This window comes from Chroicocephalus ridibundus, chromosome 3 (genome assembly GCF_963924245.1).
Source record: "Chroicocephalus ridibundus chromosome 3, bChrRid1.1, whole genome shotgun sequence".
Taxonomy (NCBI): domain Eukaryota; kingdom Metazoa; phylum Chordata; class Aves; order Charadriiformes; family Laridae; genus Chroicocephalus; species Chroicocephalus ridibundus.
This window is the reverse complement of record NC_086286.1, coordinates 53,415,632-53,442,009: the sequence shown is the minus strand read 5'-3', so window position 1 is coordinate 53,442,009 and position 26,378 is coordinate 53,415,632. Positions and strand designations below refer to the sequence as shown.

Below are 26,378 nucleotides of genomic sequence, written 5' to 3'. Positions count from 1 at the left end.
TTGACACATTCCGGAAACAGAATTCCATTCATTTTTCCATTTATTTGAATCACTTCAGAATTGCCCTAGCTTTTCAGGCCTTTTGGACCTTTGTTATCTGTGTTTCCCTTGACTTAAGGAAAAGGACTTCGTTTGTCCCTTCCCATTGGTGGTAGCTAAATGAACATTCTTCAGTTACTCTCAGATAGTATACAAAAATTTGCATTCCTCTTTAGGTTTGCTTCTTAACTTTAAAGCCGTATCTTGTAACTGAGAGCTTTAATTGTATTATTTCTGGTTGGGGATGGTGGTGGTGGTGTTTTGTGAGGTTTTTAATGCAAAATAATATATATATCATCCAGAAAGTTGGAGAATATGTGAATTCAGGTATTATTTTGCAATATTCATGAGATTCTGGAGTTCAGGAGATTAAGAGGGACTAAGGTGATTTATCCTGTTGTAGAAAATGTATTTTAAGCTGCTTTTGCTTATGGGTGTGCACCTTGTCTACTGGAATATGAAATTATAATTCTGCAGTCTCTGAGAGACAGTTTAATTGTACATGTTTCAAATATCTAAACAGAAAGAATTGGTTTCTCCTAATGACTGGATTAGAACAATTAAGTGTTTTGGGAACCAGAGTGTCTGGACAATATTTAAACAGATTTATACAGAAAGATGTGAAAAACAATCGAGAATGATTGTTTTACTTGTATAACAAGGACTCAAGGATCATTCTGGAAAGAGGTGGAGATTGCGTATCAATATGCAGTTGACAATACAATATGGAGTGAGAGTGATGGGCAAGGCACTGGTAGTGAATATGTGGGAATAAAGTAAGTTCCCACTTGAACAGTTTGGTTTTATTAGGGTGGATTTATTTTTTTAATATTAACATTGATTGTTCTCCGCAGAGTTGATACAATATGTATTTGGCATTTAAGGTTTGTTGGAAAGCTACAAGGGAGAGCTTACGTAGAAATATTGTAGGATTATCCTATCAAGAACTGTTTCCTGAGCATGATGTGCATTGATCCAGGTGGCTCAGTGACTGTGGTTTGTTTCAGCCACAGTTCAGGTACTCAGCTGCTTAGAAAATGAAAAACGAAAACCATTAAATGAAGTTCTGATGTACTATCTGATCCAGAGTCTGTAGCAAGCTGTTCAGGTACAATGCAATAAAATATGCTAAGATCAGCAACAAATAGAAGCACAGAATTCTTGATTATTTCAGTCCCAGTATAGCCTTTAACTTACAGTGAAATTTGATCAAATTTACACTGTGAGTTCTGCTGAATGGTTACTTAAGTGTAGTGTGTCTGTGTTTCTGCTGAGGAGGCAGATTTTTAAATTAGTGTGCAGAGCAGCAGGGAATGATGGTGAAATTAATTATTTAAGATAGGTCTGATACATACTTCTCATTCTAGGATGGAAAATTAGACTTAAAGACCTTAATTGTTTTATCATGTAGGTTCATTTAATTATTATATAGAAAACTAATGCTAATTAGTTGATTCGAGTTCGTAGCATTTTAGGAAAGAAGAAATGAAAAAATTCTGGTCAGTAATTTCTTTGGGGACTTTCCGATAGGTTAACCAGTCCTTTATTTTGGCAAGTCTCTCATTGATACTCAGATACCTCATGATCCCAGTCCCTTCTGGATAGAAAACTACATCGTGTTTTTCTATATGTGAACTGTCGTTATCTATAATTGCTTGTGGGAGATACGGTTCTGAAACATGTCCCACATGCAAAAATGGTAAATTCTGTTATTTATGCAAGGCATCTGAATGGTCTTGGCTGGGGAAAGAAAATAAAAAATGTGTAGGTTTTACCCCAAACTCCAGAAAGCAACTTTTATAGAAACTGTTGTTGTGATGTTGGTTTTTTTTGTTGTTGTGCGGATTGTTTTTGGTTTTGTTGTTTTTTGTTTGTTTTTTTCTTTTAATTAAACGATATTTTTAGGAAAGTTTCTTTAACTATGCTTTATATATAAATTGCTGAAATGTATATTCCTTGTGAAATTGGTAAATAATGGAAAGGTATTTTTATTGCAATTGAGTAACCTTTTTTTCAGAATGTAAAGGTTTGGGGTTTTTTTAAAGTGCTAGTAATAGTCTAAAAACTAAATTATTGTTACCATCTCCTAGTTTTTATAATCTGCTCTTAAAAAAATGCAGCAGAATAAAACGTCATATACAAAGTTGAATATCATAAGAAACTTCTTTTGCGTAACTATATTATGAAAAATAGGTGGTTCTTATTTGTCAAAATCTGGATGTTAAATACTGACCTTTAAGTATGTGATGAATTCCCAAAGCCAGAGGTGAATATCTTGAAACAAGAAGTCGGTTTAATTTTCTTTTAACACAAGCAACGTGTCTTACTCCAGCTTCAAGTTTCTTTTTTTTTTTTTTCTTCCCCAAGAACTATAATGAATAATTAAAGTAAGACTTGTGTATGTTTGAATTAATCTGAATGATTACACTGGAAAGCTATGTGACTGCCTTATAAAAAAAAAAAAAAGTCAAATTATTATCACTTCTGCTATTCTAGAGTAGTTATAAGAAACTGAAGTATGTTGCATGATTTTTAATGATGTACTAAGAATCCACTAATCTTTTGTAACTAAAGTTGCGAAGATTAAAGGAATTGACAACAAAATGAAAATCTGTTGCATGTATATTTTTCTGTAATACTTATAAATGTCACAAGTCTTTTGGCTAAATGTACGAGACTTTGCCTTATGAGGCTTTTAAAATTATTTTTAATGCTAAAATTATCTTACGTAGAAACAAAAAAAATGGTACAAACTGGTAGAAGAAACGTTCATGCCTTCCCTCATCTCTTATGTGACAGCATGAATAAACGTTCATGGCTACCTGGAGTCCAAGCCACCTTTTTTCAGTTTATCATCAAATGTGTGTGTTATAGGTGATGCTCTTACCTGGTGGACACCTGACAGTACGCCATATGGCCGCTCCTTGGCAGCACATGCTCCTAATAACAGCCTTCAACAGCAAGAATCACTCCCCTTTCATTCTTGGGGCAGGAAGGGTTACTTGCCCGTGAGATATCCATGGGTTACAGCTCTATTTGCCAAGAAGGGAATGTGGTTAGTTGCTCAGGTGCGCCCAGCGGTGGGGCTCCCTGGGTAAGAGGTGCTCCTCAAGGGCCCTTTGTGCCACCCTCTGCCAGGCAGCGCGGAGTTCTCCCTCCTGTCTCTGGAAAATAAGCATTGGCTGGTCTCTAAAAGCTGAAAAGAAAGCTCAATAAATAGCACAGAAAGCCTTCTCCCTAGCAACACACTGCCTTGAGCAGCTTGAGCCTTCAAACGGAAGGTCATATGATTGACATATTTGTCCCCTAAAGAGAGTGCACACAATTCGTTTTTTCACTTCTCTGTATTTTTAAGCTGTGTGAAAGCAGGTTTTAGCCAGCCGTATGAGAGAGGAGACTAGCCAGTTGGAATACTACCACCCCCTCCTTCTGGACTTCATCAGCTCTGAGAGTTCAAGAAGAACAGGAGGGGCGTCTGTGGTGTTTATGGAAGAGTTAACTTCAATTTTTAAACAGTAACATTTATATTAGAGTACCAGGAAAATGCATATAAGACATATATGTTATATTCAACAGAGCTATAGGTTGCTCATATACTCGTAAGCAGCTGGAAGTAATTGTGAGCTTTTAGTACTACTCATTTACTTTTTAGCAGCTGTTGAGAATTACTGAAAGTATATATTGACTGCATAAGTCCTTTTAAACTTTCAGTGTTGTGTTTCCACAGTTGGACTAAAAATTTAAAACTTAGATCAACTGAATCTTTGGGCATCTTACATTTTAAAAAAATCATTTCTCTAGTTGGTAGCTTTATACAGAGTTCTAAGTTAAACAGTCATCTGACAACTCCACCTTAGGGGTTGTGTGTGTGTAGAAAAAGAGTGTCAACAAAACTGGGCTGTTGTACTTCTTGTTATCTTGAAAATCGAAAAACAACTTATGCAAACGGTTTGCAAAAAGGAACGTAGGTGAAATGCAGAAACAATTCTTTTAATCACATTGAGGTGTTGTGATTCTTGTTGAAAATGTGACTACGGCAGTTAAGTGTGGCAATTGGAAGGCTACTGCTCCCTGAATACTAACATTTTATAATTGGATAAGCCTGAACATTCATGGTTTTGCCTTGTATTGTTATACATGAATTTATTTTAATTAGTCAGTATTACCTTTTCACGATGTCTCAAGCTGAAGATAAAAATGTCTTAGAAGTTACTACTGCAGCTTGAATTCTCATATGGTAGTCTGCAGCCCTGAATTCTGTGTTTAGTGAAACATGTAAGAGAAGGTACAGTTGAAAGATGCGTACTAATTCACAGCAACAATCTTCGTACTCCTCATCACCAGCAGTTAGTTTTCTTTTGTTGCTCTAAAGAGAGAGACTTGTCATTTTCTTTCTAGGTTACTAAATTTGATATGAAATGTCGTTTTTCTTACACTTTTTTTTATTTATTTCTGTGTAGGAACAGATTAAAAACATAATGGGCATGCTTTCCATATGAAAACTTGGGGTCATATTTCAGTACCATTTTGAGAATGAAAGGTTTTGTTTATATACTAAAACATTAGCGTAGCTGGAAACAAAATTAGCTGGCACTGGGGTCTCTAGAGTTTGAATAAAATACTAGTTTTGAAACCTCTTAATGGGGTTTGTTCCCCCCGGCAATACCTGCGTTCGCTGTCTGTGCACTTAAGGGAAATTTACAGCCACTCAGAGTGTATAAACTCAAACTTTTAATAGAAACCTCGTGGGATAACAGAGGAAAAATAAATGGTACAGGTCAGGCCAGCCTTATCTACAAGTACTTTAATTGATCATTCCATTGTTATATTTCTAACAACTGCCTCTAGTCTGTACCTGTTAGAACAAACACCTTTATCGTAGGTAGTTGTGTAGCGTAAGTCGGTTAAATTATTTTTATAATTTACCTAAAAGTCAGGGTGGGATTAAAGCATTTGTCCTGATATAAGTGGAGTGTGTCAACGAAGCCTCGAAGTGTTTTGGCACCGTTCAGTCTGTTCGATAAGCTACAGCTGGAATAAAGAGCTGCATAATATGTCGTGTTTGGTTTCGGCTCTGTTCAGATTCCCAGTGTATTCGTAGTACTGAGGATGTTGCTGGTGGAGCTGTATGCAGGAAATTTGTACCAGAGGCTTGCCTGGCAGTATCTCATTCAGTGTGCTTAGCTTTAGCTCCTTCTTTCGGAATTAAGCTAGCCAGTGAGGAGGAATTTTGAATGTCTAGCATTCCAAAATTAGAAATATCAAAAATAAAATGTTAGCTCTGAAAGTTTTTCAACTGGGCTTGCGTGTTGCTAAAAATAGATAGCCATTTCATTTAAATCTTAATACAAATGTTAGCGAATGTCTATGCTAACAAATCTTGAAGTATTTCAGTATAATTCTGTCTTTTTAAAAACATTTTAGAAGGCCACTGTATAAATGTTTTTTTCTTTTAGGATTTTTGGGGGTTTGGTGTATATATGTATGTCATGAAAGATGCATTCCTGTTCTGGAGCTTTATGAATTGCTGAAGCTGTTCTGTGTGGTGTACAGAGATTCTTTTCACTGCTTTTATTAACACCATTAAAAGGTTGAGGTGTGAGGGAAAGAGGAATGATAATTAAAAAAAAAAAAAAGACTAAACAAAAAGCAAATTCTGGAATTAAGTATTGCTATGTCTAGCATAACTGACCCAAGGGACCTTATTTTCTTGAAAGCCCAGACCCCTGTGATTTCAATACGAGCCTGTCATGTCTGTTGTGAAGAAATGTTGGGACAGACATAAAAATCTGTTAAGGTCAAGCAGAATGCTACTGGTGATTTCCCACACTGCCGCCCCATATATTAACAACTAGTACTCAGAGGGGATATGATGAAGCAAACCCTTGAGTTCTACTGATGCTGTATTTGAGTCTGGCTTATGAAATGCGCTTCATGCTGATGGTTCTGTATTTTCTTCTTGCGTTATCTGTATTTTCTTCTTGCACAAATGGAAAATGGGGGAGGGAGGGCATAAGGACTCTCGAAAATATTACTGGTAAGCCAAGTATCATGATTAAACAGGGACACGTCAGATAAGGTGATGGGAAGTGTAAAAAGATATGCTGCCTTTTCCTCCTTGTGTATCTTTAACATTATGACCAATGAATTTGTCAAGTCAAACAGCACAGTCGTCTTTGCATATCATTTGAACTGAGAGCTTGCTTTGAAGAAGATAAGCAGACTGTGTTGCCCAGAAGAAATAATGATGCTAATTTATCTTTGCCTGTCCTCATAGGCATAGTACTGTGCATCAGTATTGAAAAAGAAATAGAGAAATAACTGAGCTATAGCTTGCCACCTATTCAATGCCACAGTAGTGTTGATGGCATACAGGGCTTTAAGAAATATGGCTGGTCTTAAAGCAGTGATTTATTTTACTTTGTTTCAGAAGTATTTGGAAAAGTTTCCTCTGATACAAGAATAGCTGCCAAATTATGGCAGAAAAGAGCTCTTCGGCAAATTCTCCTCAGCACGAACAAAGCGATGCTGTAGGTTTTCTGCTCCATCACCATCGGAAGTGTATCATCAAGAATGAGAAAGTCTCAGTAACATATGTTTACCAACAACTTCTCACTATCAATATTTACATTCTGGGCATGGGAAACTTGGAAGTCTTTGTCAATTTTTTTGAAGGGAAGGGATGATGGGATGTTTTCCTTAACACTGAGTAGCAGAGTAGCTTGCCAGAAGTAAAAGTTAGCCTTTATGAAAGTGAAATCTCGCAGTAGGTAATTGATTAATAGTTTAGCTACTCACATTCAGATTCTTTTAAAAAGCTCTTTTGTGTTTTACATCTGGTTACCTGTCATCTTGCATAGGATTTCATTGCCATAGATACTTCAGTCTTTTAACAACTTGGATATTAAAAAAAAAAAAAAAACCTTCCAAACACAGAATAGATTTTAAGCATGTATACCCGCACTTCAAGGATTCTAACGTGGTTTAGCCTGTGGTATTTTATAATATACTTTACAATATACTGATGTCTGAGATCTGTTTTTTGTTTTAATACGTGTATGTCTAGGAATTTGTAGTATATTGTTTGTGAGGTTTTTTTGTTTATAGATTATGAATGGAAGGGTTTTGTCCCTGAATGGAGACATTCATGTGTAAAGGCTGTTTGACGGGCGCATGGTATGTTAGGAATACTTACTGATCTACAAGTGAATTGCAGTGGAACATTTTTCTTTGTCAGGGAGATAAAAGCATTCCAGAGCCCGGAGAGTCCAGGGAGTGTCACAGCACAAGCCTCCAAGCTGCAGCTGTGCGGCTGTATAGCAGCTGGGGACTGTAGGAAGGCAGGGTGACAGACCCCTCAGGGGCAGCAGCGCCGCCTGCGTAAGAAGGCTAAGATCAGTAACAGTAAAAAATTTCAGTGGTGCCATTGTGTTTTACGAAAATTTGTATTAAACTAATAAATTGTGGGTGGCTTATACTATACTGATACGCAGTTTAAAGAATAATGACAGTGTGGATTTAATGTGTGTATTTCTGAGATACGGTGGTAGAAAAGTTAGGTTTCTTGTATGTGGCAATTGTAAGTGACTTTTCTATTTGAGGAAGAGTTTGAAGTATCTATTCTTGTTCATTAGTATGGTGTTCTTCCATAACCGCCAAGTTCTCTGCCCTTCTGTTTGGAGTGTGTGTAAAATTACTTAATGCCTTACCTGTGTACTAAAAAATACAATGTCTTATTGGCAAAATTCTCTGCCTGAAGTAAATGTAGATAAAAGTATATGGACTTGGACAGAATGTGGTGGCTGGAAGAGATCTCTCCGAGGGTGGCAGGAAAGGTGCCAAGCTGCTGTTTAAGCAGAGGTGGTATGGGGCAGGCAGGAAGGTAGTCTGCAGAAGTTGCTGAGGTGGTTGGAAGGTACGTGCTGCTCTTTTGTGCTTTTGTCTTGCTGAGTGTGCCTGCTTGTTCTTTCCCTGAGTGGGACAGGCCTGCTGCAGTTGTCTGGGGAAGGTCAAGACTGATTTTTGGTCTCTGTATTCACATTTATCCATCATTTTGCTTCACTATTGTTTCTTCTTCCCACTTGCTGCTCCTGCTCTGATCCTGAAAGGATAGCCCTGAAACAGCTTATGAAGGACTGCTCCCTTAACCAAAGCCAGACTTGGCTGCATTTGGTGCAAGATAAAACTGACTGCAGCCTTTCCTAGGGTTGGACTCAGTTTAATTCATGAGAATTCAGCTGAAGTGCGGGGATGTGCGACAGGATTGCAAAAACGTCATCCAAACTGCATGGCATTTGGAAGCTAGACTGTCAATGAACGACACCTTAAGCATATCTATATTATTATGAATGTAGGAAAAAAGTATATTTGTTATATTTTACAAAGTAGTTACTTTGAAAGGAAAATGAGCATTATACGGGGAAAGTATGTACGTTTGTACAGAAATGCTGAAAGCCTTCCTTGCCCATATTGGTCATAATGAGAATCAGGGTATGTTCTGAGACTTAGCTGGGTGAGACTGTGAGGCTCAAGGAGCTCTGTCAGGATAAGGTGTCCATGCTATCCTACGAGTGAGTGGATTGTTTGGTCTATAAATTAACTCCGCTGCAGTCACCTTCCATGCATGTCAGTTTGGGTTCGGCAGCAGTATGGCAGGGCACTATGAGCAGTGACTGGCTCTACTGGATGCTAGCTGGTGGATCTCTGCTCTGTAGTAAACATTGCTACTTGATCCTTCTTTCCTTTTAAGAGAGTGCCTTTCTTTCCTTCTCTACTGTAATCTGTTACAGGCTTCTCAGAGTTGACTGTACACAGAATCTTAACAGTCTACCTGTCACCTCTGACGACTGTTGTTAACTTCTGACGTCTTCATTGACATAGCACAGTGGATGCACTTCCTTTTGGAGTCTGTATGCCGGTCTGTCTGCCAGCTTGATACCATGCTTGTGTATGTTTTGTATATAAATAAGAAGTTAAACTCTATGATACTCTTAAGGGCGCACTGTATGCGTATGAGAATCTGAAGCATTTAAGTGCCTAATAATAATTTCAGAAGCATTAGTTAAAAGAATTCTCTGAGGATCTTGGGGTTTCTGAGGTTGAAGTATAGCTTGGACGTTGATAAAAAGAAGTCATTAAAAAAATTAAATGGAGTGCTTTATCTGAGCTCCCTGTTTCATGACATGAAACAAGCTCTTACTAATAGCAATTTATTACATAACTGCATTCTTCTTTTTTTTTTTCTTTTTTAAACAGACAGTATTGCCCAGTGTAGAAGACACAGCTGTGGTTTTAATTGGGCATCAGTATGGTCAGCGTTGTGTATTTCATTTGAAATTGTTTTATTCTGGGAACTGTTTCCGCAGAGACTTCATGTAGGTGGCACTTGTAGTTGTTACTAGCGTTTCAAACCTTGTGACTGTTAATCGTACTCTGACAAAGATTAGAAAACAATTTACTTAAAATGATAGTGATCACTAGCATTTGGTCGTCTTCAGGTCTTTTTATTGCTATCCTAAGTCGAGCTGAGCTAGTGTGAGGAGAACTGGTTGTGTGTTCACAGAAGGGGAACTGCTGTTGGCTGTGCACAGTTGACTTTGTCAGGATTTACTGCTTGTGTCTCTTCAATATTTGTATTCAGTGAGCAATTGCAAGTGCTTACATTTAAAGAATTATGTTTCAAGATACCGTTTAAGGTTTTGGTTTTTTTTTTCTTAATCTGCATGTTATTTTGTACATGAGAAATACAAGGAAAGCACTGGAGATTTAAGAGGATGAGAGGTTTGAGTCAATCGTTTGAGCCTCAACTTAGTTATGCAAATCTGGCTTTCAGTGACCTTATTGATGTTTGCTCAAAGTAGCTTCTTCTTGGTACAAATGACTAAGCTTTGTTGTAGCTATTGTACAGGTAATGTACTGTCCCTTTAGAGATTGCCTTTGCATCCCTGATGCAACCTCTCTTTGCTTTAACAGAGAGTGCCTGCAGAAATGCCTGGAGCTAAGCTAGATTCCGTTGGTGTGCCTCGTTTGATCAGCTGTCAGCAAGGAAGAGAGAGGATAGGGCAGGCAAAAACATGTGCCCATTGCTCTATCCCAGCTCTTGGAAATGTGAGGGCTTGGCATATTGGTGAACGATGTTCACCGATATGTGGAGGGCTTGTTACCAGAGAATGAAGGACGTGACAGCGTATTTGAAAGGCTCCTGACCGCTTGGTGGCAAGTGACTTGTTGCATGTTTAGGGTGTGAGAGGGCAGCAGGATTTTGAGCAGTACTAGTAGGGTGGTGCAAATAGTGGTAAGCACCCATGTCTTGAGGAGATAGTATTGTATAATAAACAGTGCCATCTTCTGGGAGGAGTCGGAACGATGCCCTTGTGGTCAGCAGTAAAGATATTTTTAAAGGGGGGGGTTGTGTTGTTTTTGTTTTTTTCTCTCTCTATCTAATGCTGTAAAAAACAAAATACCAGAAGCTGAAAGACTGCATTAATGTCTACTAATGCAAGTCCACATCTGACATCTGTGAATTATCACTGATACAATCTTTAAATAAAAGTTTTAAACTATGTTTTGGAGACTGTTTAAAAGAGCAAAAGTTTATCAACTGCTGAGCAGTACTCCAGAGAAGTAAATCTCAAAAATAAAAGGACTTGGTCTGCTTTGTATGCTGAAGGCAACTATTAGTTTTGTAAACATAGTTTGTAAAACCTAGATAATTGCAATGCCTTTTCTCATAGGAAGAATAGTGACCTGTAGCAAAATGTAAGAACAATTACTTTGTCTGTCTTTTATTGCTTTTAAGTTGTTATAACCCCTTCTTTTTGGGATGTCATAAGGGAAAAAACATTTTCTGCCTTAAAATTATTATCCCATAAATAGTTACATTTGGGAAATGTTCACTGTGGTGCAAAATCTGGGATTAGAGTTACTAAAATTATCCTAGCAAGTGGAATGTAAGATTCAGCATTTACTGAGACTCATTAATGGTGTCAGATCAATCACCTGAACTCTTATTTGAAGGAAGTGAGCAATTTTAGTAACATTAATGGAGCTATATGGGGGATGTAGCTGACATTGTGAGGAGGTTTTTTTGTTACACACTTTCAAATAAATAAATAAATAAAGGAACCCAAGCAAAAAGCCAATAACAAAGCATAACCATTATGGGGGGAGAGGAAAAGAGGAATCAATGTGTTAAAAATCTTTATTGATGAAATAAATTAGATAAGGTATGTCCAGAATGACAAGAATTTCTGAGCTCTGGATGGGCAGATAGATTTGGAATTGGTTTTGTTGCATCATGATCGTCCAGGTGAGTTATCAGCAAAGATGCAATAGAATAATAGTTTCTTAAAAAAAATAATTTATTTTCAATGTAAATTGTAAGTCCGTTCTGAGTACGTCGTATTAAGCATGCTATAATCAGTACATTTTGTATTCCAGAGGGTCTTGTTTTAATGACTGTGGAGTCTGAGGTTTCTGGATAGTACAGTACTTAACTGTACAATTAATTTGTAGTTAAAATGTTAATTGAATGTGTATTTACTTTTTCAATATTAGTGTTGGCTTGGTCTGTCACACAGTATTTAATATATAAAGAAAATGGCTAACTTTCAGTATATTCTGAATGTTTATCAGCAACATAAATTGTTACGTGCTGTGTGTAATCTTTGTTTGTGCAACTCTTCAGTATTACAATTAAGACTCTCATTTCTGACATCTGAAAGTAATTTAGTGTTGACCCATCTTACTATGTTAAGTTGTTGATAAAAATTGGATTTCAAAGTTGCCATTGCAAGGGGTGGTGGTCCTTGAGCATACCTCACACTAAGTATTATGTTTGTTTAGATACAATTTAAAAATGTCTTTTGTCTTGTAATTTAGTAAATCCCTTCTCCGTAGCTTGGGAGTTAAAGTATGTATAACAATATTTTGCTGCAAACTAGCCTGAAAAAATATTTCCCTACACATTTGGAACAGTGCACATAGATAATCCTATTAACTCTTAACTAGTTTGAGATGACATTTCATTGGTGCAGTGCTGTAATGGACACAAAGTTATTCAATAATTTTTTTTTATTATTATTGGTGGTGATTGCTATTCTTTGTGGCATTTTATTCTGTTTTTTTTGTAATCACACGTGCTCTTGGAAGTCCTAGTTCAAACCATCTTTTAAGAGTTAGTCAGGTAAACAACTCTCTCTGAAATCAGACTTTAATATTTTCAGAGTGGACGGCACAGTATGTTATTATCCAGGTTCCCATTATCTTGGGAAATGCCATTGCAAATGTCTGGGAAACATTGTGTGAATATACAAGATAAGTAAACATATAAGAAATCCTGTTTATCAAAGGAAGAATGCCGTGCAGCTGACAGTGAAGTTGCCCTCTTTTCCATCTGAGTGAGAATTTCAGCAGTGTCATTCAATACAAGTAGCAAGGTGGTAACTTAACATCAAAGTACACACTGACCATCTCTCTTGGGTTTCCCGTATCATAATCTTTTTTTCTGCTTGATAGGATGTAGAATAAACAAATGGTAGTATTTCTGGAAAGACAGATCAGAAAATGTCTGGTCTTTAAACTAAAATTGTACTAATTAGAAATACTTTTGTTAGTAACTGGAAAAGTGAGCCTTTTTACCTTTTTTTTTTACTGAATACTATGCAATATTTATGCAAGCTGCAGGAGTAGATAACTTCAGGGAAGTCATTTACATTGAAGCAAAAACAAGAATAATGTACATTATGAAGATAATAGTTATATCCCTATCAGAATACATCTACATGTGCCAGGATTACAAATTCTGCCTTACAGCAGTTTCTGATATCTTGTTTGGAAAGCTACTCGAAGTTGGCTATTTATTTTTTGTTTGCCTCCCCCCGCTGAAGTAGTCAGTATCAACTTTAGTGGAGCAAGTTACAATAAATTGGAAGTTGCTTAAGATCTGTGGTGTCTGTTCTTCCTCTAGCCCAATAATACAATTTTTTAAAAGATACCTTTAGGAGTACATGAAAACGTTTACTGAAATTTGAGAAAAAATTTCCATAATCAATTTCTATCAATCACAACTTACATTACCCCTATTTTTGTAATTTATGGTATGAGCCTTTTTCAAAACTCTTAAGATATTTATCAACACCACTTAATGATAGACAACATGCAAGTTGTACTTAATTTAAGGAAATGTTAACAAAGCTTACTGGTTTTGTTCCTAATGGTACGCAGGTATTTTGCTTGGTTAGAACTTGAAGGCATTTTATTCTATGTCCCTTAAATCTTGTTCACTAGTGAATGAATAACCCTGACTTTATTCTCGTCTTTTCACGTGCAGGCAGAAGGAGAAGACAGCCTTAAAAAGATGCAGCTGATGGAGCTTGCAATTCTGAATGGCACCTACAGAGATGCCAACATCAAATCACGTAAGCATGTCATAAGCTCGAGGGTCAATGCCGTAGTAATATTTGCAGGTTTTGATTCCTAAAGCTACTTTTTGGCAAACGTGCAGTACAACTGTGTTGGAGGTTGGAGGGAAGTAAAAAGCCTACAGGACAGTAGGTAGCCATTCCAAAAGATCTTCTGGAGATAAGTTATGTCAGTTTGGGTTTTTTTTTGTTTGGATTTTCCCCCCGGGACCCCTCTTTTTTTTAAACAGTATGGCTGGGTTGAAATATTTACAAATATATAGTTTGAGAAAATTCAACCCGTAAGCCAGATTTTTCTATTTTACAGTCATTCTTTCCTTAATACATATGAAGGACAATGGACTCCTTTTCCATTTTATTTTTAGAGACTTAATTTGAAAACATTACAGATGTTCAGGATACTGTGAATACATTTTTCTGTATTATATTCCTTCCTTTCATCTTGCTTGCATGCGTCCCCCCAATGTTATGTTTTTCCAACAATTCATCAACTGATTTCACAGCTGAGTTCACAGGGATCAGTGATGTAATGAGCCATTTTTATGATTTCTTCCATTACATTTGTGTGAGAATGCTTTTGCAAATGCATGTATGCACAGGTTTACACTTGAAAATTAATTACATACACCTACTAATGAGAGCATATAGCTATTATGTGTGATACAAATTATTTTCTCTAGTTGAAAATCTCATTTCTCTTCCTGAAACTGTAGTTGCTGATACTGTTCCAAAGTAAATTTTTGCTGTAGCTGTGATACAGATGTCAAATGTAAGCACAGTTAAATCAGTCTTTTCACTAAGGGCCCACTGATATTTGCAAATTTGTTTCTCCGCACAGTCACCATTTCCATGTTGAATATGTTTAAAGGTTGGAATGCAGTTAGGTCAATTTGAGAGTGCTTACACCAGTGTAATTATTCTGATTTGAAAAGAGCCATGAGCAAGGGCTTTTACCGCTACAATGGTAGCGGTAAATCTTCCAGCTCTAATGAACACAGTAATATTTAAAGCTAGATCACTTTTAAATATATTTTAGTCTCTAAATTATTACAAATTTATGTGTAAAATAGCTGACGGATTAGCTTAAATTGGTGCAAAGTGTTGCATAGAAACCTTTGCATTAACGTGAACTTTTTTTTTGTTTGAGCTATTCCCATTGGTCTATTGTATCAGTGTAAGTGGGAAGATGGATTTTTTTTTTCATTTTTTGACTAGAGATTTCCACACTAATATTCACTTCTTGATAATAAGACAATTTCACTGATTGTGTTTTGATTTTAATGAAAACTTGAAGATGTAGAAGCTGTATTGGTTTATTTCCCTTTAAGAAAGGAAATGAAAATGTTTAAGGGTTTAGTTTTTTTAATTATACATTAAGTCTGAGCACTTGTGTTTTTTTAATTACTTTTATTTTTTTAAACAAAAGTCTCAGATCTGAAAAACTTTCCTCACGTTTCTTTTTTCAGACCACCTGTAAGTTAATTAAATCAATATAGATCAACAGTAATGTGCAGAAATCTATAAATTATAAACCTTCAAGACTGACTGTTACCAGCTGATGTGTTAGCGTTTAAGAAGTTGTTCATCTTGTGTGCCAACAGGCTTCAAATAACACTTAATGAAATGTGCTAGCACTGTTTGGGGGGAGAAAAAAATAAAGGCACCTTTTTCCTTCACCCTAAGCAAGACCATAGTGAACTTCTAATACAAAGAAAGTATTTTATTTTGAGGAATTTGATATGGAAGTAACTTTTGAGTCTATTTTACTAATGCTAGAGTAGGAGAGGAGAGGCATTGTGTTTCTAGGTCGTCTTTAACTTTACTAATCCTGGAAACTGGAATTGCGTATATGTTTAAATACAATTTTAGGATGTATAAAAACTGTGGACTCATACGACAGCTCTGCATAACTGAGTATCTGTGGACTCTATGGTTGCACTAAATTTTGTACTCTGTATTTGATTATGACAGTATTTTCCTTGTATCTCCTGCATGCATCTTGGTCTCATGCAGTCTTGATAGCATAAATGAAGAAATACGGTCTAAATGGAGCTTTTGTGCTGTGTAACCTGTTTGAGAAATCTACCTCACTGTTTTACAATGGCTTTTTTATTTTGCATGTTCATACTTAATCACACTGGAAAATGGAAAGCTGTTTGCATTTGAATGGTGTGCTTTGGCACTGTGTGATCAGCGCATGTACTAATGATTTCCTTTTATTTTTCTTCTTTCCTACTTTTCCCCTTTTTTCCCATTCTTTCCACGTTTTGTACTGCTATCTCCACACTTTCCTCTGAATTTCTTTGCTTACTGTAGCAGCCCTTGCCTTTTCTCTTGCAGCAACAGCCCAGGCTCCAAGGATTATTACTGGGCCTGCGCCTGTTCTCCCACCAGCTGCCCTGCGTACTCCTACGCCAGCTGGCCCTACCATAATGCCTTTGATCAGACAAATACAAACCGCTGTCATGCCAAACGGAACTCCTCATCCCACCGCTGCAATAGTTCCACCTGGACCCGAAGCTGGTTTAATTTACACACCATATGAATACCCCTACACGCTGGCACCAGCTACATCAATCCTTGAGTATCCTATTGAACCTAGTGGTGTATTAGGTAAGATCTGTGTACGCGGATGACTGGAGACTGTGTTGCCTATGCTTTTGTTGTATGTGCAAGGTAGAGGTCATGGGGCTCAAAGAAAAGAGTTTGAAGCAACAAGCTTGTCTCAGGTATATCAAAAATGCCTAGGAAAACTGCTCAAATGGTGTAACTCCAAAACATTTTAAACATGTTTTGCATTATTAAATATGTGTGTTTAGTATAATAATAAGGTTACTGAAAATGAAATCTTAATGTTTTTATGACACTAGATGGTGAATACGTAGGCAAGGGAAGAAAAAAACAAATAGAAGTTGACATCTATTATGTGTCATTTGGGCTCCCATAAATACTAGATTTGTTTGTGCTGTCTTCAATACAAATTAATTTCCAGTAATCTGTGGAAGAGAGAACTTCCTATTTTGCTATACCTTTTTTAGTAGCAAAGCCGAAGAGAGTAGAAAGGTCTTTATTCAGTTTGTTGGGTTTTTTGCTTCTTTATTTTGTACACAACTGATAAATCTCTCCTCAGTGTCAGAAAGCTGTAAATTATTTTGTAAGCAGAAAATAATTTCAGTGAATGAATATAAAGCAGGCTAAATTCTGACCAAAGGATGATACAATTAGCAACTTTACTGATGGCTTCTTTTATATACATTGGATTGAAATGTCTGTCATTCATTGACTTGCTGTGTGAGGCAAGAATGATAAAGCAGCCATGACAATTCATTTAACTGGTCAATATGGAACAAGCAGTTCCAATAGTTTCTTCCTTCCCTACCCTCTACACAATCTAAATAATATTTTCTCTTCAGCTTGTTCTGAATTGCATGTGACCTTGGTGCTGCATAATGTTGATTTTATAGGACTTTGATCCTAGTTTGTTTAGTGGCAGTTATTGATTTACACAAATTCTAAACATCTCTAATGAACACTGGACAAAAAGGTTCAAAGTCAATATTTTGTTGAAAGTATTGCAAAAAATCAGTGTTTCACTTACGTGACAAATACTTGTTATCTGTATGTGTGCATGTTCCCACATTATATTTTATATAGTAAAAAAGAAAATGATTTCAGACTTTTTCAGACTTCTGCCTTTCAGGATTAGTGAATCAATAATAAAAATGTTAGTAGGACAAAAGTATGCAGTGGGTCTGTCCTTGAGCAGCTTATGGTTGTTTTCCATTACCCCATAGCCAGAATTCAGTGAGCATATGATAATTATTAGATTTCCCTCAAACATGTAAATGTTCTCCCCAGCTCCTCCACCCCCCAATCTGTGAGTCCACTTTTGAAACATCCTGGGGTAAAGTCACTGTTACAGGCATCATCACAGTAGCTATCTGTTGCTAGTTAGTGGCACACCTCTCTCCTGATTTCAGTTAAAAGCAAATAAAGAAATACGTCATCCCATAGTAATAATTTAATACAGTGAGGGGAACTTTGATTTCTCACTGAGTTTTCTGTAAAGAGAGAGGAGGGGAAAATTACTCCTAAAATGGTATCTGAAAACATTGCATACTTTTGGGCTTATTACAGGTGTAGTGCCCTAAACTCACCAAAGAATCTTATTTAAAAAAGGAAAAGGGAGGGGGGGGGGATAAAAAAAAAGACCACACCTCCACTTAGGTAGCATAGACTCAGTAACTCTTAATACATCTACTCTACTATCTGAGCAACTGTATAGAGTTAATTGAGTTAAATTAGTTTCTCGTTGAGTTTTATTTCAGACTACATTAATTCTTATTAATAGTATGCTATATTTTTGTGGCAGACCTTTAAGGCGTCTTAAAATAATTCTGTTAAAAATGGCAAAGAAATACACCCCTATTAGTATTTTTGGGGGTATTGGTGTTGGGATCAAATTTTAGTTGGTGACTAACTTTTAATTCCCTTCCTTTTATCTTCAGGTATGGCTTTCCCAACGAAAGGCTAAGAATTCAAGAACGGTCTTAACTGATCCTTCATCAGATCTGAATTTTAACAAATGCTTAGTTTCAGCAGCCTTGAAAAAAGCTTGGCCTAGCAGTCAGTGACTTACTTGCACTTTTTTGCACATAGATTTAAAGTAAAATAGTGCTATTAATTTGGGTTAGCTCCTACTATTACAGAGTAGCTGTAATTTATGAGTGTATAGTAGTGTACTGACTGCTAAGTGTTCTATATAGTGTTTGCTTTACTAATCACCTAATTCATTGCAGTTCATACTTATTGACTTAAAGTTTAAAATCACAATCTGTAGGCTTGAAGAATTGCTTTAAATTTATTTTTTTTGTGGTAGAACTGGAAGTGATCTTAAGGTTAGCAAATAATTGTCAGTATTAAAAGATGGCATTATTTAAAATAGTCCTGCTGCAAGAAAGGCACTTCAGTGAATATGTGACTAGTAAAGCTTAAATGTGCTTGGGTCTAATAGATTTCATGAAATACTGTAATTTTGGGATTGTAAATGAATGGATTAAACAGGTTAAGGCCAGGATGTTTAAAATAAATGCAATATTAATCTGCACAGATAAACTTCTTTTTTAAGATTAAGATTTGAAACTACTGTGCCTTAACTTGTTGCTTTTCTTAAAATGAACTTTTGTAGTTAATGATCATTTAAATCCATTTTGATAAACCTGCTGTTAATGTTTTCTTTGAATGTTTTCTAACTTTGTCTTGGTAATTGCAATTTAACTAGGTGCGGTGGCTACTAAAGTTCGAAGGCACGATATGCGTGTCCATCCTTACCAAAGGATTGTGACCGCAGACCGAGGTTAGTTTAGTTCTGCAGTTCTTGTTTGTAAGAAGTGCTTTGAGTGTACATGAGATTTGCAACACCACAGCTGGTTAACCAAATACCATATTTTGACCCATTCATTATTTTTTCCTCAAAAATCTGGTTAGTTAATATTTCATTAGAGTTTTGGGAATGCTTGCAGTTTTAACTTGACTTTCCCAGCTCAATGATATATATACACTTTGTGATCTATTCAATATAAATGCTATAACTGATTCCCTTTTAAAAACTATGTAAAGATCCATCTGCAACAGGAAACACTATGAATTCAGTGCTGCAATAATTAATTTGGTCATGTGCCCCCCCCAGTTTGTTCTTTTAATTGGTGTGGAAGTATCAGATTGGTGTTGCAAAATAAAATGAATGGATGGTTGCTTAATGAGAAAGAAGTAAAGGAATAAATGCCTCCTGTCTGTGTCTGGAGAAATCTGAAGATTTAGATTCCTTTTTTTTTCCAATAAACTTTTGAGCCACTGTACTGTATATTATGAGGAGGATGCATGTTCTCAGATACCTGACTGAATTCAGAAAGGTAAGGGCTGTGAAGATAATACTTCAAAAGTTGTTTGAGTTTGAATTACTAAGGGTGGGGGAAGGGAGGGTGTTTTGGTTTTTTTACCAAAATCTATTTCTTGGTATTTGCCTTTTGCTGCTAAAATGTGTAACCTGAAGGAGAAGCAACTTTTGAAGTCCTGTTGGTGAGATGACATCCAATATTTGGGCATCTCTCTTTAACCCTTGAATGGAAAGTAAATCTTCATTTTTCTCCTGTTCCTCAAGTGTAATGCCTTTGGACCCCTGAATGAAGTATCTAAGCTTATTGAGAAAAGTGATATTTTCGGTTTATTGACATTGGCTAGGAAGCAGTGTGTGGGCTGAATTCTTATCCCATCCCTGCTGCTGACTCACTGTGGGTTTCGGCAAGTCATTTAATCTCTCTGTGTATGTTTTCCCATCTGTAAAATAAGGATAATAATACTTCCCTACCTCACAGGGGTGTTGTGGGGGTTCTTGTTTTGTACAGGGCTTTGAGGATGCAAAGCGTTATGTGCCAAGTATTATTATTCTGCTCTCATCAAAATCAGTGTTGTGCAGGCTCCCATGATATTGTAATATTCAAAAGTCAAATTCAGGTGACAGATCTGACATCTCCTAACATTGACTACACTTCACTTCTCACAGCCTCCCATAAATTAACTACAGGAAACGATACAGATTTCAATCAATACAGTTGAAAGGGCACTCCTGGATATTTGCTCTATTTAGGTAACACTTTTATCTTTCATATGTAAGGATCTTGTGCTTTACAGAAAGCGTAAAGCTGATAATAAGACACTAAAGTTTTCTAGAAGATTGCTTCTTCTTTTATATCACTGCACACTATCTACAGCCCATTGGCTTGTTCTCATTTCTTGATAACTCTTCAATGGGCAACAGGGTATAACCAGGATAAGGTCATAGCCCATGTTTACCGAAAAAAAAGGAAGTGGAAAAAAGATTAAAACCTGTCTCTGTCAAGAGTAATGGGTGGTAAGGATTTGGTTATCTTTGAAAGCTTGACCTGATGTTGCAAAAATCAGTTTTTGCTAATGGTCTTTCATGATCTGCAGTGGTAGTTTCAGGTGACGGGTGAGACTGCCTTTTTGTTTAATTAAATATTTGCCTGAGACAACCAGTAAATACACTGATAAAGCATTAGGGGAGGGGGGTGGCAGGAATACCACTTTGTAGTTTAAGTTCATCATTGTAATGTTTACTCAACATAGATTTTAAATACTTTGCAAAGGGCCTAGATGTTTTGTCTGGGTCGCTTATAATTGAAATTACTAAATGGTATCGTTTCATCTTCTTTTAAAATACAGCCACTTTCTGATAATTCTGTGTTCATATCTAGCCGTATTGGAAGCCCAGTGTCTTAAGTAAATAAATAAATACACATGGCTTATCTCCTGTGGAATAAGTCATGCATACCTCTCACTTACAGCATGAAAACCATGCTGATATTTCAGGAAAACATTATTTTAAAGTCTTATCTAAATAATCCCAGTGTGTATTAAGAAACTTACACAAAGTTAATTTTACAACTGTACTTCATTGTATTTTGAATTTTAAATCCTAGATTATCACTGCACAGGTTTAACAGTTTCACAAAAAGTTTTGAAGATAACTTTGTTCAGCAGTAAAGCAGTTTCATTTACTATGTTAAAATTATGTTACAGAATTAGAACACTATCAGTATTTACCATATTCACCTATTTGGTTGTTCTGTCACCAATATACTTCTATAGCTGTGGCCTTGAAAAACAATGTCAGCAAACCGAAATACTTTTTTTTCAATGCAGAAACTTTTTTTGATATCGTTAAATGTCACTAAATCTATATTTGCATTCATTGGGTCTAAAGTTTTGGGGTTTTTTAAGTTCTACATCAACTTTCAAATGACTTTGTAGTACTACTGCATTCACTTTTTAAGTAGGTTTTTATTCTTTGCATAGGTTTTTTTTCTTTTTTTAGAGATAAGCACTGCATTTAAAGCAAGAATCCCCAAATGTGTAAATGTTTTACTCTTACAACTAAGCATTTAGAATTGGTGAAGGGTTGAAAAATATAGCTCATTTTAACTCAGAATAAAACCCCAGTTTATAAATAATACAAAATTGAATTTGATGCATATAACAGAGAGACTGACTGATTTAATTGTAATAAACTGTAAATGGTTTTGCACAGTTGACAAACCTGTGTGTACTGTAGAAGGCCAGAGACTTGGCAGAGGATGTATCACAGGTGTACTGGTATTTTTAAAAGGTAGCTTGCTTTGATTATAAACTCCACAAGAAATATTAATGCTGAGAATTTTCTTGAATGTTTTATCCAGACCAACTGTCACATAATTTATATATAAATTTTAATACCATTTAATCAAAATTGTAATCGGTCTCAAAACGCTTTAAGACTCTGTTTCTAGTATACCTGTAAAGTGGTGAGATTGTGCCACACAAAAATATTTATTTTTATTTTTGCTTATTTTTGAAAGAGAAGTTTTAATTTAAACCAATCCCACTTAGCATGATTCTGAAAAAATTCAGGGAGCATGTGGTCTCATTTATGTTACAGCAGTAATTTTTCATAGTGTTATGAACTGTATCCTAAATGATAGGCCATTTTTATTATGTGAAAGTAAATCAGCCCACAGGAAGGATTGCTAAATCGATGCTATCTGTGAATATTACACCTACTGGACTTCATTTTATGTAATGGCACAAATCTGACTTTGCACTGAATACCTTTCTCACTTTCATCTCCTCTGCCTTAGTCAAAATGGCAACAGTACAAAAACTTTATCAACCTCAGAATTTATTAGCTATAATGAAGCTGTTGAATGAGTCTTAAAAAAAAAAACTATAAAAAAAATCATACTACTGTTAAGTGGACCAAGTTTGGTGAAGGAGAATGTGAGAGAATGATTAAAGAAGGAACAGCTCAAGAACATTGGGAATGATAACTTTCCACTTGAGAACTTTTTTATGTTTTACTGTAATTTGTTTGTGTTTTTGGGTTTTATTTTTTGTTTTTGTTTTTTGTTGTTGTTGTTTTTGTTTTGGTTTTCTTTTTTTTTTTGCAAAAGAAAATAGTATTTACAGGTGGCTTCTTTTAAAATATAAAAATATAAAGCAGGAATGTATATGAAATGTCAGATTTTATTGTATTTGCAGAGTATTAGCTTTGAAAATGAATAAAGAGAGCTGTTTGTAGTTTTAAAATGCCTTATTAGTATCAATTAGATATTTTCTCTATTTTTTGATGTACTTAGAGCTTTTTAAGTATAGACTTTAAAATGGCAGGACTTTTACAGTGTTTACATGCAAGTGCATTTTATAAGTGTCCTATATGTGTAAAATAGTATTTTGAACGGGAAAATGCTGGCTAAAGTAGCAGGCTGAGCGTTTTCCTGGTTCCCACGATGATGCCTACATTGCTAGACTTCAGTTTAGTATTGCTTTGTATCATGAGGCCAAGAAATTCCATGTTGTTTGTAAATAGAATAAATGAAAGGCAATAAAAAATTTATTGAACAAAAACCCTTTGTTTGGCCCATAGTTTGTTGAACCAAATTGTTTCTCTAAGTCCAGAATTCCTTAGATGACTCCATTCTTTTAACAACCAGTTATTAATAATCACATCCATCATTAATAGTTGCTTTAATGCTTGCACCTGGGGAGGTACTAATGCTTAATAGCAGTCAGATACTGATGCTGCGCACTGACTGTTGTTCCAGAAATCTTCTACCCAGTTCCAAAACTGTTCATCGTTTTTTGTTTTCCAGTTTCCTTCATCGACTGCTACTAACCATTAGTCGTTAGTCGTATTTTATCTCTATTTCTCCTGTTAACCGGTTTTGTGGGAGCGGGCTTCTCCTTCACGTGTCCAAATCATGATGGAGGGCTGTCATGATTTTATTGCATTCTGTAGATGGTGTCGATCAGTATGTCAGAATTAAACATGCTTGTTTTTTTTATTAGTTGTGATTAGTTTTCATGTTGTCATTAAGCCGTCACTAGCTGGAACTAATCTCTTCTCTATCTTTTCTTTCTTTTTTTGTTTTGTTTTTTTTTTTGTTTCTAACCACCCAGCCGCCACCGGCAACTAACCTATGACCTTCTGACCTCTGAACTCTTCACCCAATGATGACCTGACCATGCCTGCCTGCTGATCAGTTAACTGGTAAACGCCTTTGCTTGCCTGTCTTCAGTGCAGCGAGCTGGGGCACTTGTCCGTTCGTCTTACCATCTAACAAAACAGACAAAGAAATTGTTGTCCTCCAACTCCGCTTTTTGTTGTTCTCCTGTTTGGGTGAAAGTGGTTCTAGAACCTGCACTGAATAGTAGTAAAGCAATAAGGTCCAACTCATCCCTCCGCACTGATCATCCTCTAGTGTCCCGCCCCAAGCGAACGGTAAGGAGGCCTCGCACGAGATGGAGACAGATGTCCCTTAACTACCCGATGACAGAGGCAGTTACTGTGAGAGACTTCTAGGAATATTTTTCTTCTCAAAAAAAAAAAAAAAAAAAAAAAAAAAAAAAAGAAGTCAAAGCTCTCTCTGAATGTACTGTGTGATGATGCATCATGCATGAACCTTTGGTCAGGGATGTCATTGGGGAAGGGATTCCAAAAAGTATTCAAAATTTGATACGCTGTTTAGTCACTACCGGTGCCCTCAAAGGGCAGACGTTGCCGCCTTTTTTCTATTGCCTGCCAAATTGGACGTTTTAAAGGAAAGTGTGCCATGAAATGCAGATTCCGATGACTTTTCAGAACTACGTTAATGCCGAGAACAAAACAGCAACACTATTAAAGCAAAATCTGAGTTTAAATTATTTTAACCATATTTTAATCTCCTCGGAAGATTACATGAGAACAAGGTACATGCATTATGTGTCACATTACTGGGCAAACTGTTCAAATATTTTTTTTAAACCTCCCTGTATAGAAAAAAAATTCATTAAGGATGTAAAAGCCATGCTTGCCTATTTGCTGTATACATGTAATGAAATTGTAGATAAAGTGTAGTGCATTGAAACAAAATGAACAAAAAAGTAGATACTTTTACTATACAAGGGTGCTGGTGCAGAAAAAAATATATTTTTGGAAATGTAGCATTTTATACTTTCAAGTGTTATAAAAAAAGAAAAAAAGAACAAAGAAACCCTTTATTTCATTAAATGATTTTTTCTGGTGGTTGTCAAGAAACAAAAGACCAAAAGAGCCTTTTAGTCTTTCTTTTTTATTTTTTAAGTATTGGAATAAGTCTAAAGAAAAGGAAGTGCCTTATTTTCTTCATGGTCATTTAGTCAAATGTCTTGTATAATCAGCTTCTCCCTCAGACAAGTTACTGCATGCCACTCAGTCGCCCAGTATGTGAAAGAAGCTGTGAGGAAAGACAAATGATGAGTTGACCATATTAATTACCTGATTTTTGCCATACTAGTGTGATGTGACTTTGCCAAAATCTCGTTACCTAAAATATTTGCTAAGTTTTTGTCAAACCAGCCCATCGTTATTTCAGCCACTCCACTTTCTAAATCATAGCAAATGCCGTACTTGTGCAATGTAAACCAAAGGGTTCTGTGATGCAGACCGCCTCATGCTAGATGAGACTATTAGCTGACAAATGTTTGTAGAGCTGGAAGTATGTCGTTTTTGTTCAGGGATGGAGAGGAGTTTTCTTGATTTTTGGTTAGAATAAATACACATCAAATATAGGAGGCTTTGTCGTCGCCCAGAAAACTGATGTTCGGTGGATAATGACATTGAAAGAGCTTAGCTAGTTTTCAGTTACAGTCTGAGCGTGTCCCCGGTTTTTACGAGCAGCTCCTGCAGTGGCAAACAGCATGCGCATTATTTATTTTTCAGCTCTTCTTTGACTATTGTTAGATCCGCCCGCTGGCTTTTCTTTATAAGCTAAGCAGGAGAGAGGCATCAGCTAATTGTTTGAAGTCCAGCTGTACTTTATTTTTGACCTTTATTTCCACATGAGATTCATACAGCTGGGCAATTGCAAGAGCTGAAGCTGTTGAACGCACAGTATTTAATTCTGAAAACATTAAGTATTACTTTGTGTGGGGCTCAGTACTAAACTTGGCAAATATCAGGTGATAACTTTATTCCCCTCTTGTCAACTTATTCTCCTCCTGCAAATCTTCACAGCTTCCAAATGAAAGGTCAATAGTAAGCTAAGAGGGCTTACATTTTTAAGCACCTGCATGGTGACCTCATCTAACATCTTGTCTCACCTGGAAATAATTATCAGTTTATTTACTATGCAATAGACATTCATCCTTCCGTATTCAGCTAGCTTTTTGTTTATTGTGCCACCGGCTTTGTCTTCCTGTTACACATACAGTTGTGTTGATTTTACTTACAGTATATGCTGTGCCATTTTGATTTTATTTTGGTTGGTTGGTTGAATAAACTTGCGACACTCGAACATTTGAAGAGAGATTTGCTAAAACAATACCAGTATTTGATCCAGTTTCATCTCAACTATGATAAAACCTGGACATTTTAGATGTTTATCAAAGGTCTTTTACGGGGGGGGAGGGGAAGTGTATGAAATAGATGTGTGACATGTGAAAGTAACGTTTGCTCTGAACAAACTTCTGAAAACTTAGTTGACAAAATTTTGGATCAACTTAAAAAAAAATAAGCATGACTTTTGAAATCTCTGGATGCCTTGGTTCTCAGTATTATCATTCTTTAATGACTTTTTCTTTATTAAAATAAGTAGTTTTAAGACTTCTTTCTGACAGTATTATGTAATTTTTTTAGAGTGGGTAGATGGGAGTGTCGCTTGTATGTAACCGTACAGATGACATGTATTTGTCTATTCTTTATTATCTTAGTAGTTTCATGCTATGTATGTACCATAACCAACCTATTGCCTATGAGAAACATGTAAGATAATGTATTTACAGCCATTGTTACAAGTTTATAATGTATTTTTCTATCTTGTTTTATATGTATGTTATATAACATTCAAA

General features: G+C 36.1%; 1 protein-coding gene across 10 annotated transcripts in view; it reads left to right on the top strand.

The window, feature by feature from the left end:
• The window catches only part of QKI (QKI, KH domain containing RNA binding), a 161,335-nt gene extending 135,199 nt beyond the window's left edge, over positions 1 to 26,136 (top strand). For 2 of the 10 annotated variants that reach the window (XM_063329184.1, XM_063329180.1), the window contains 4 exons: positions 13,370 to 13,457; positions 15,801 to 16,073; positions 18,742 to 18,816; positions 23,472 to 26,136. In XM_063329184.1, coding sequence (XP_063185254.1) covers positions 13,370 to 13,457; positions 15,801 to 16,073; positions 18,742 to 18,816; positions 23,472 to 23,488 — 453 coding nt within the window. In that variant the 3' untranslated portion in view covers positions 23,489 to 26,136. The other 8 variants (XM_063329182.1, XM_063329178.1, XR_010070310.1 and 5 more) reach the window with 7 other exon arrangements.
• Positions 26,137 to 26,378: the final 242 nt, after the last annotated feature.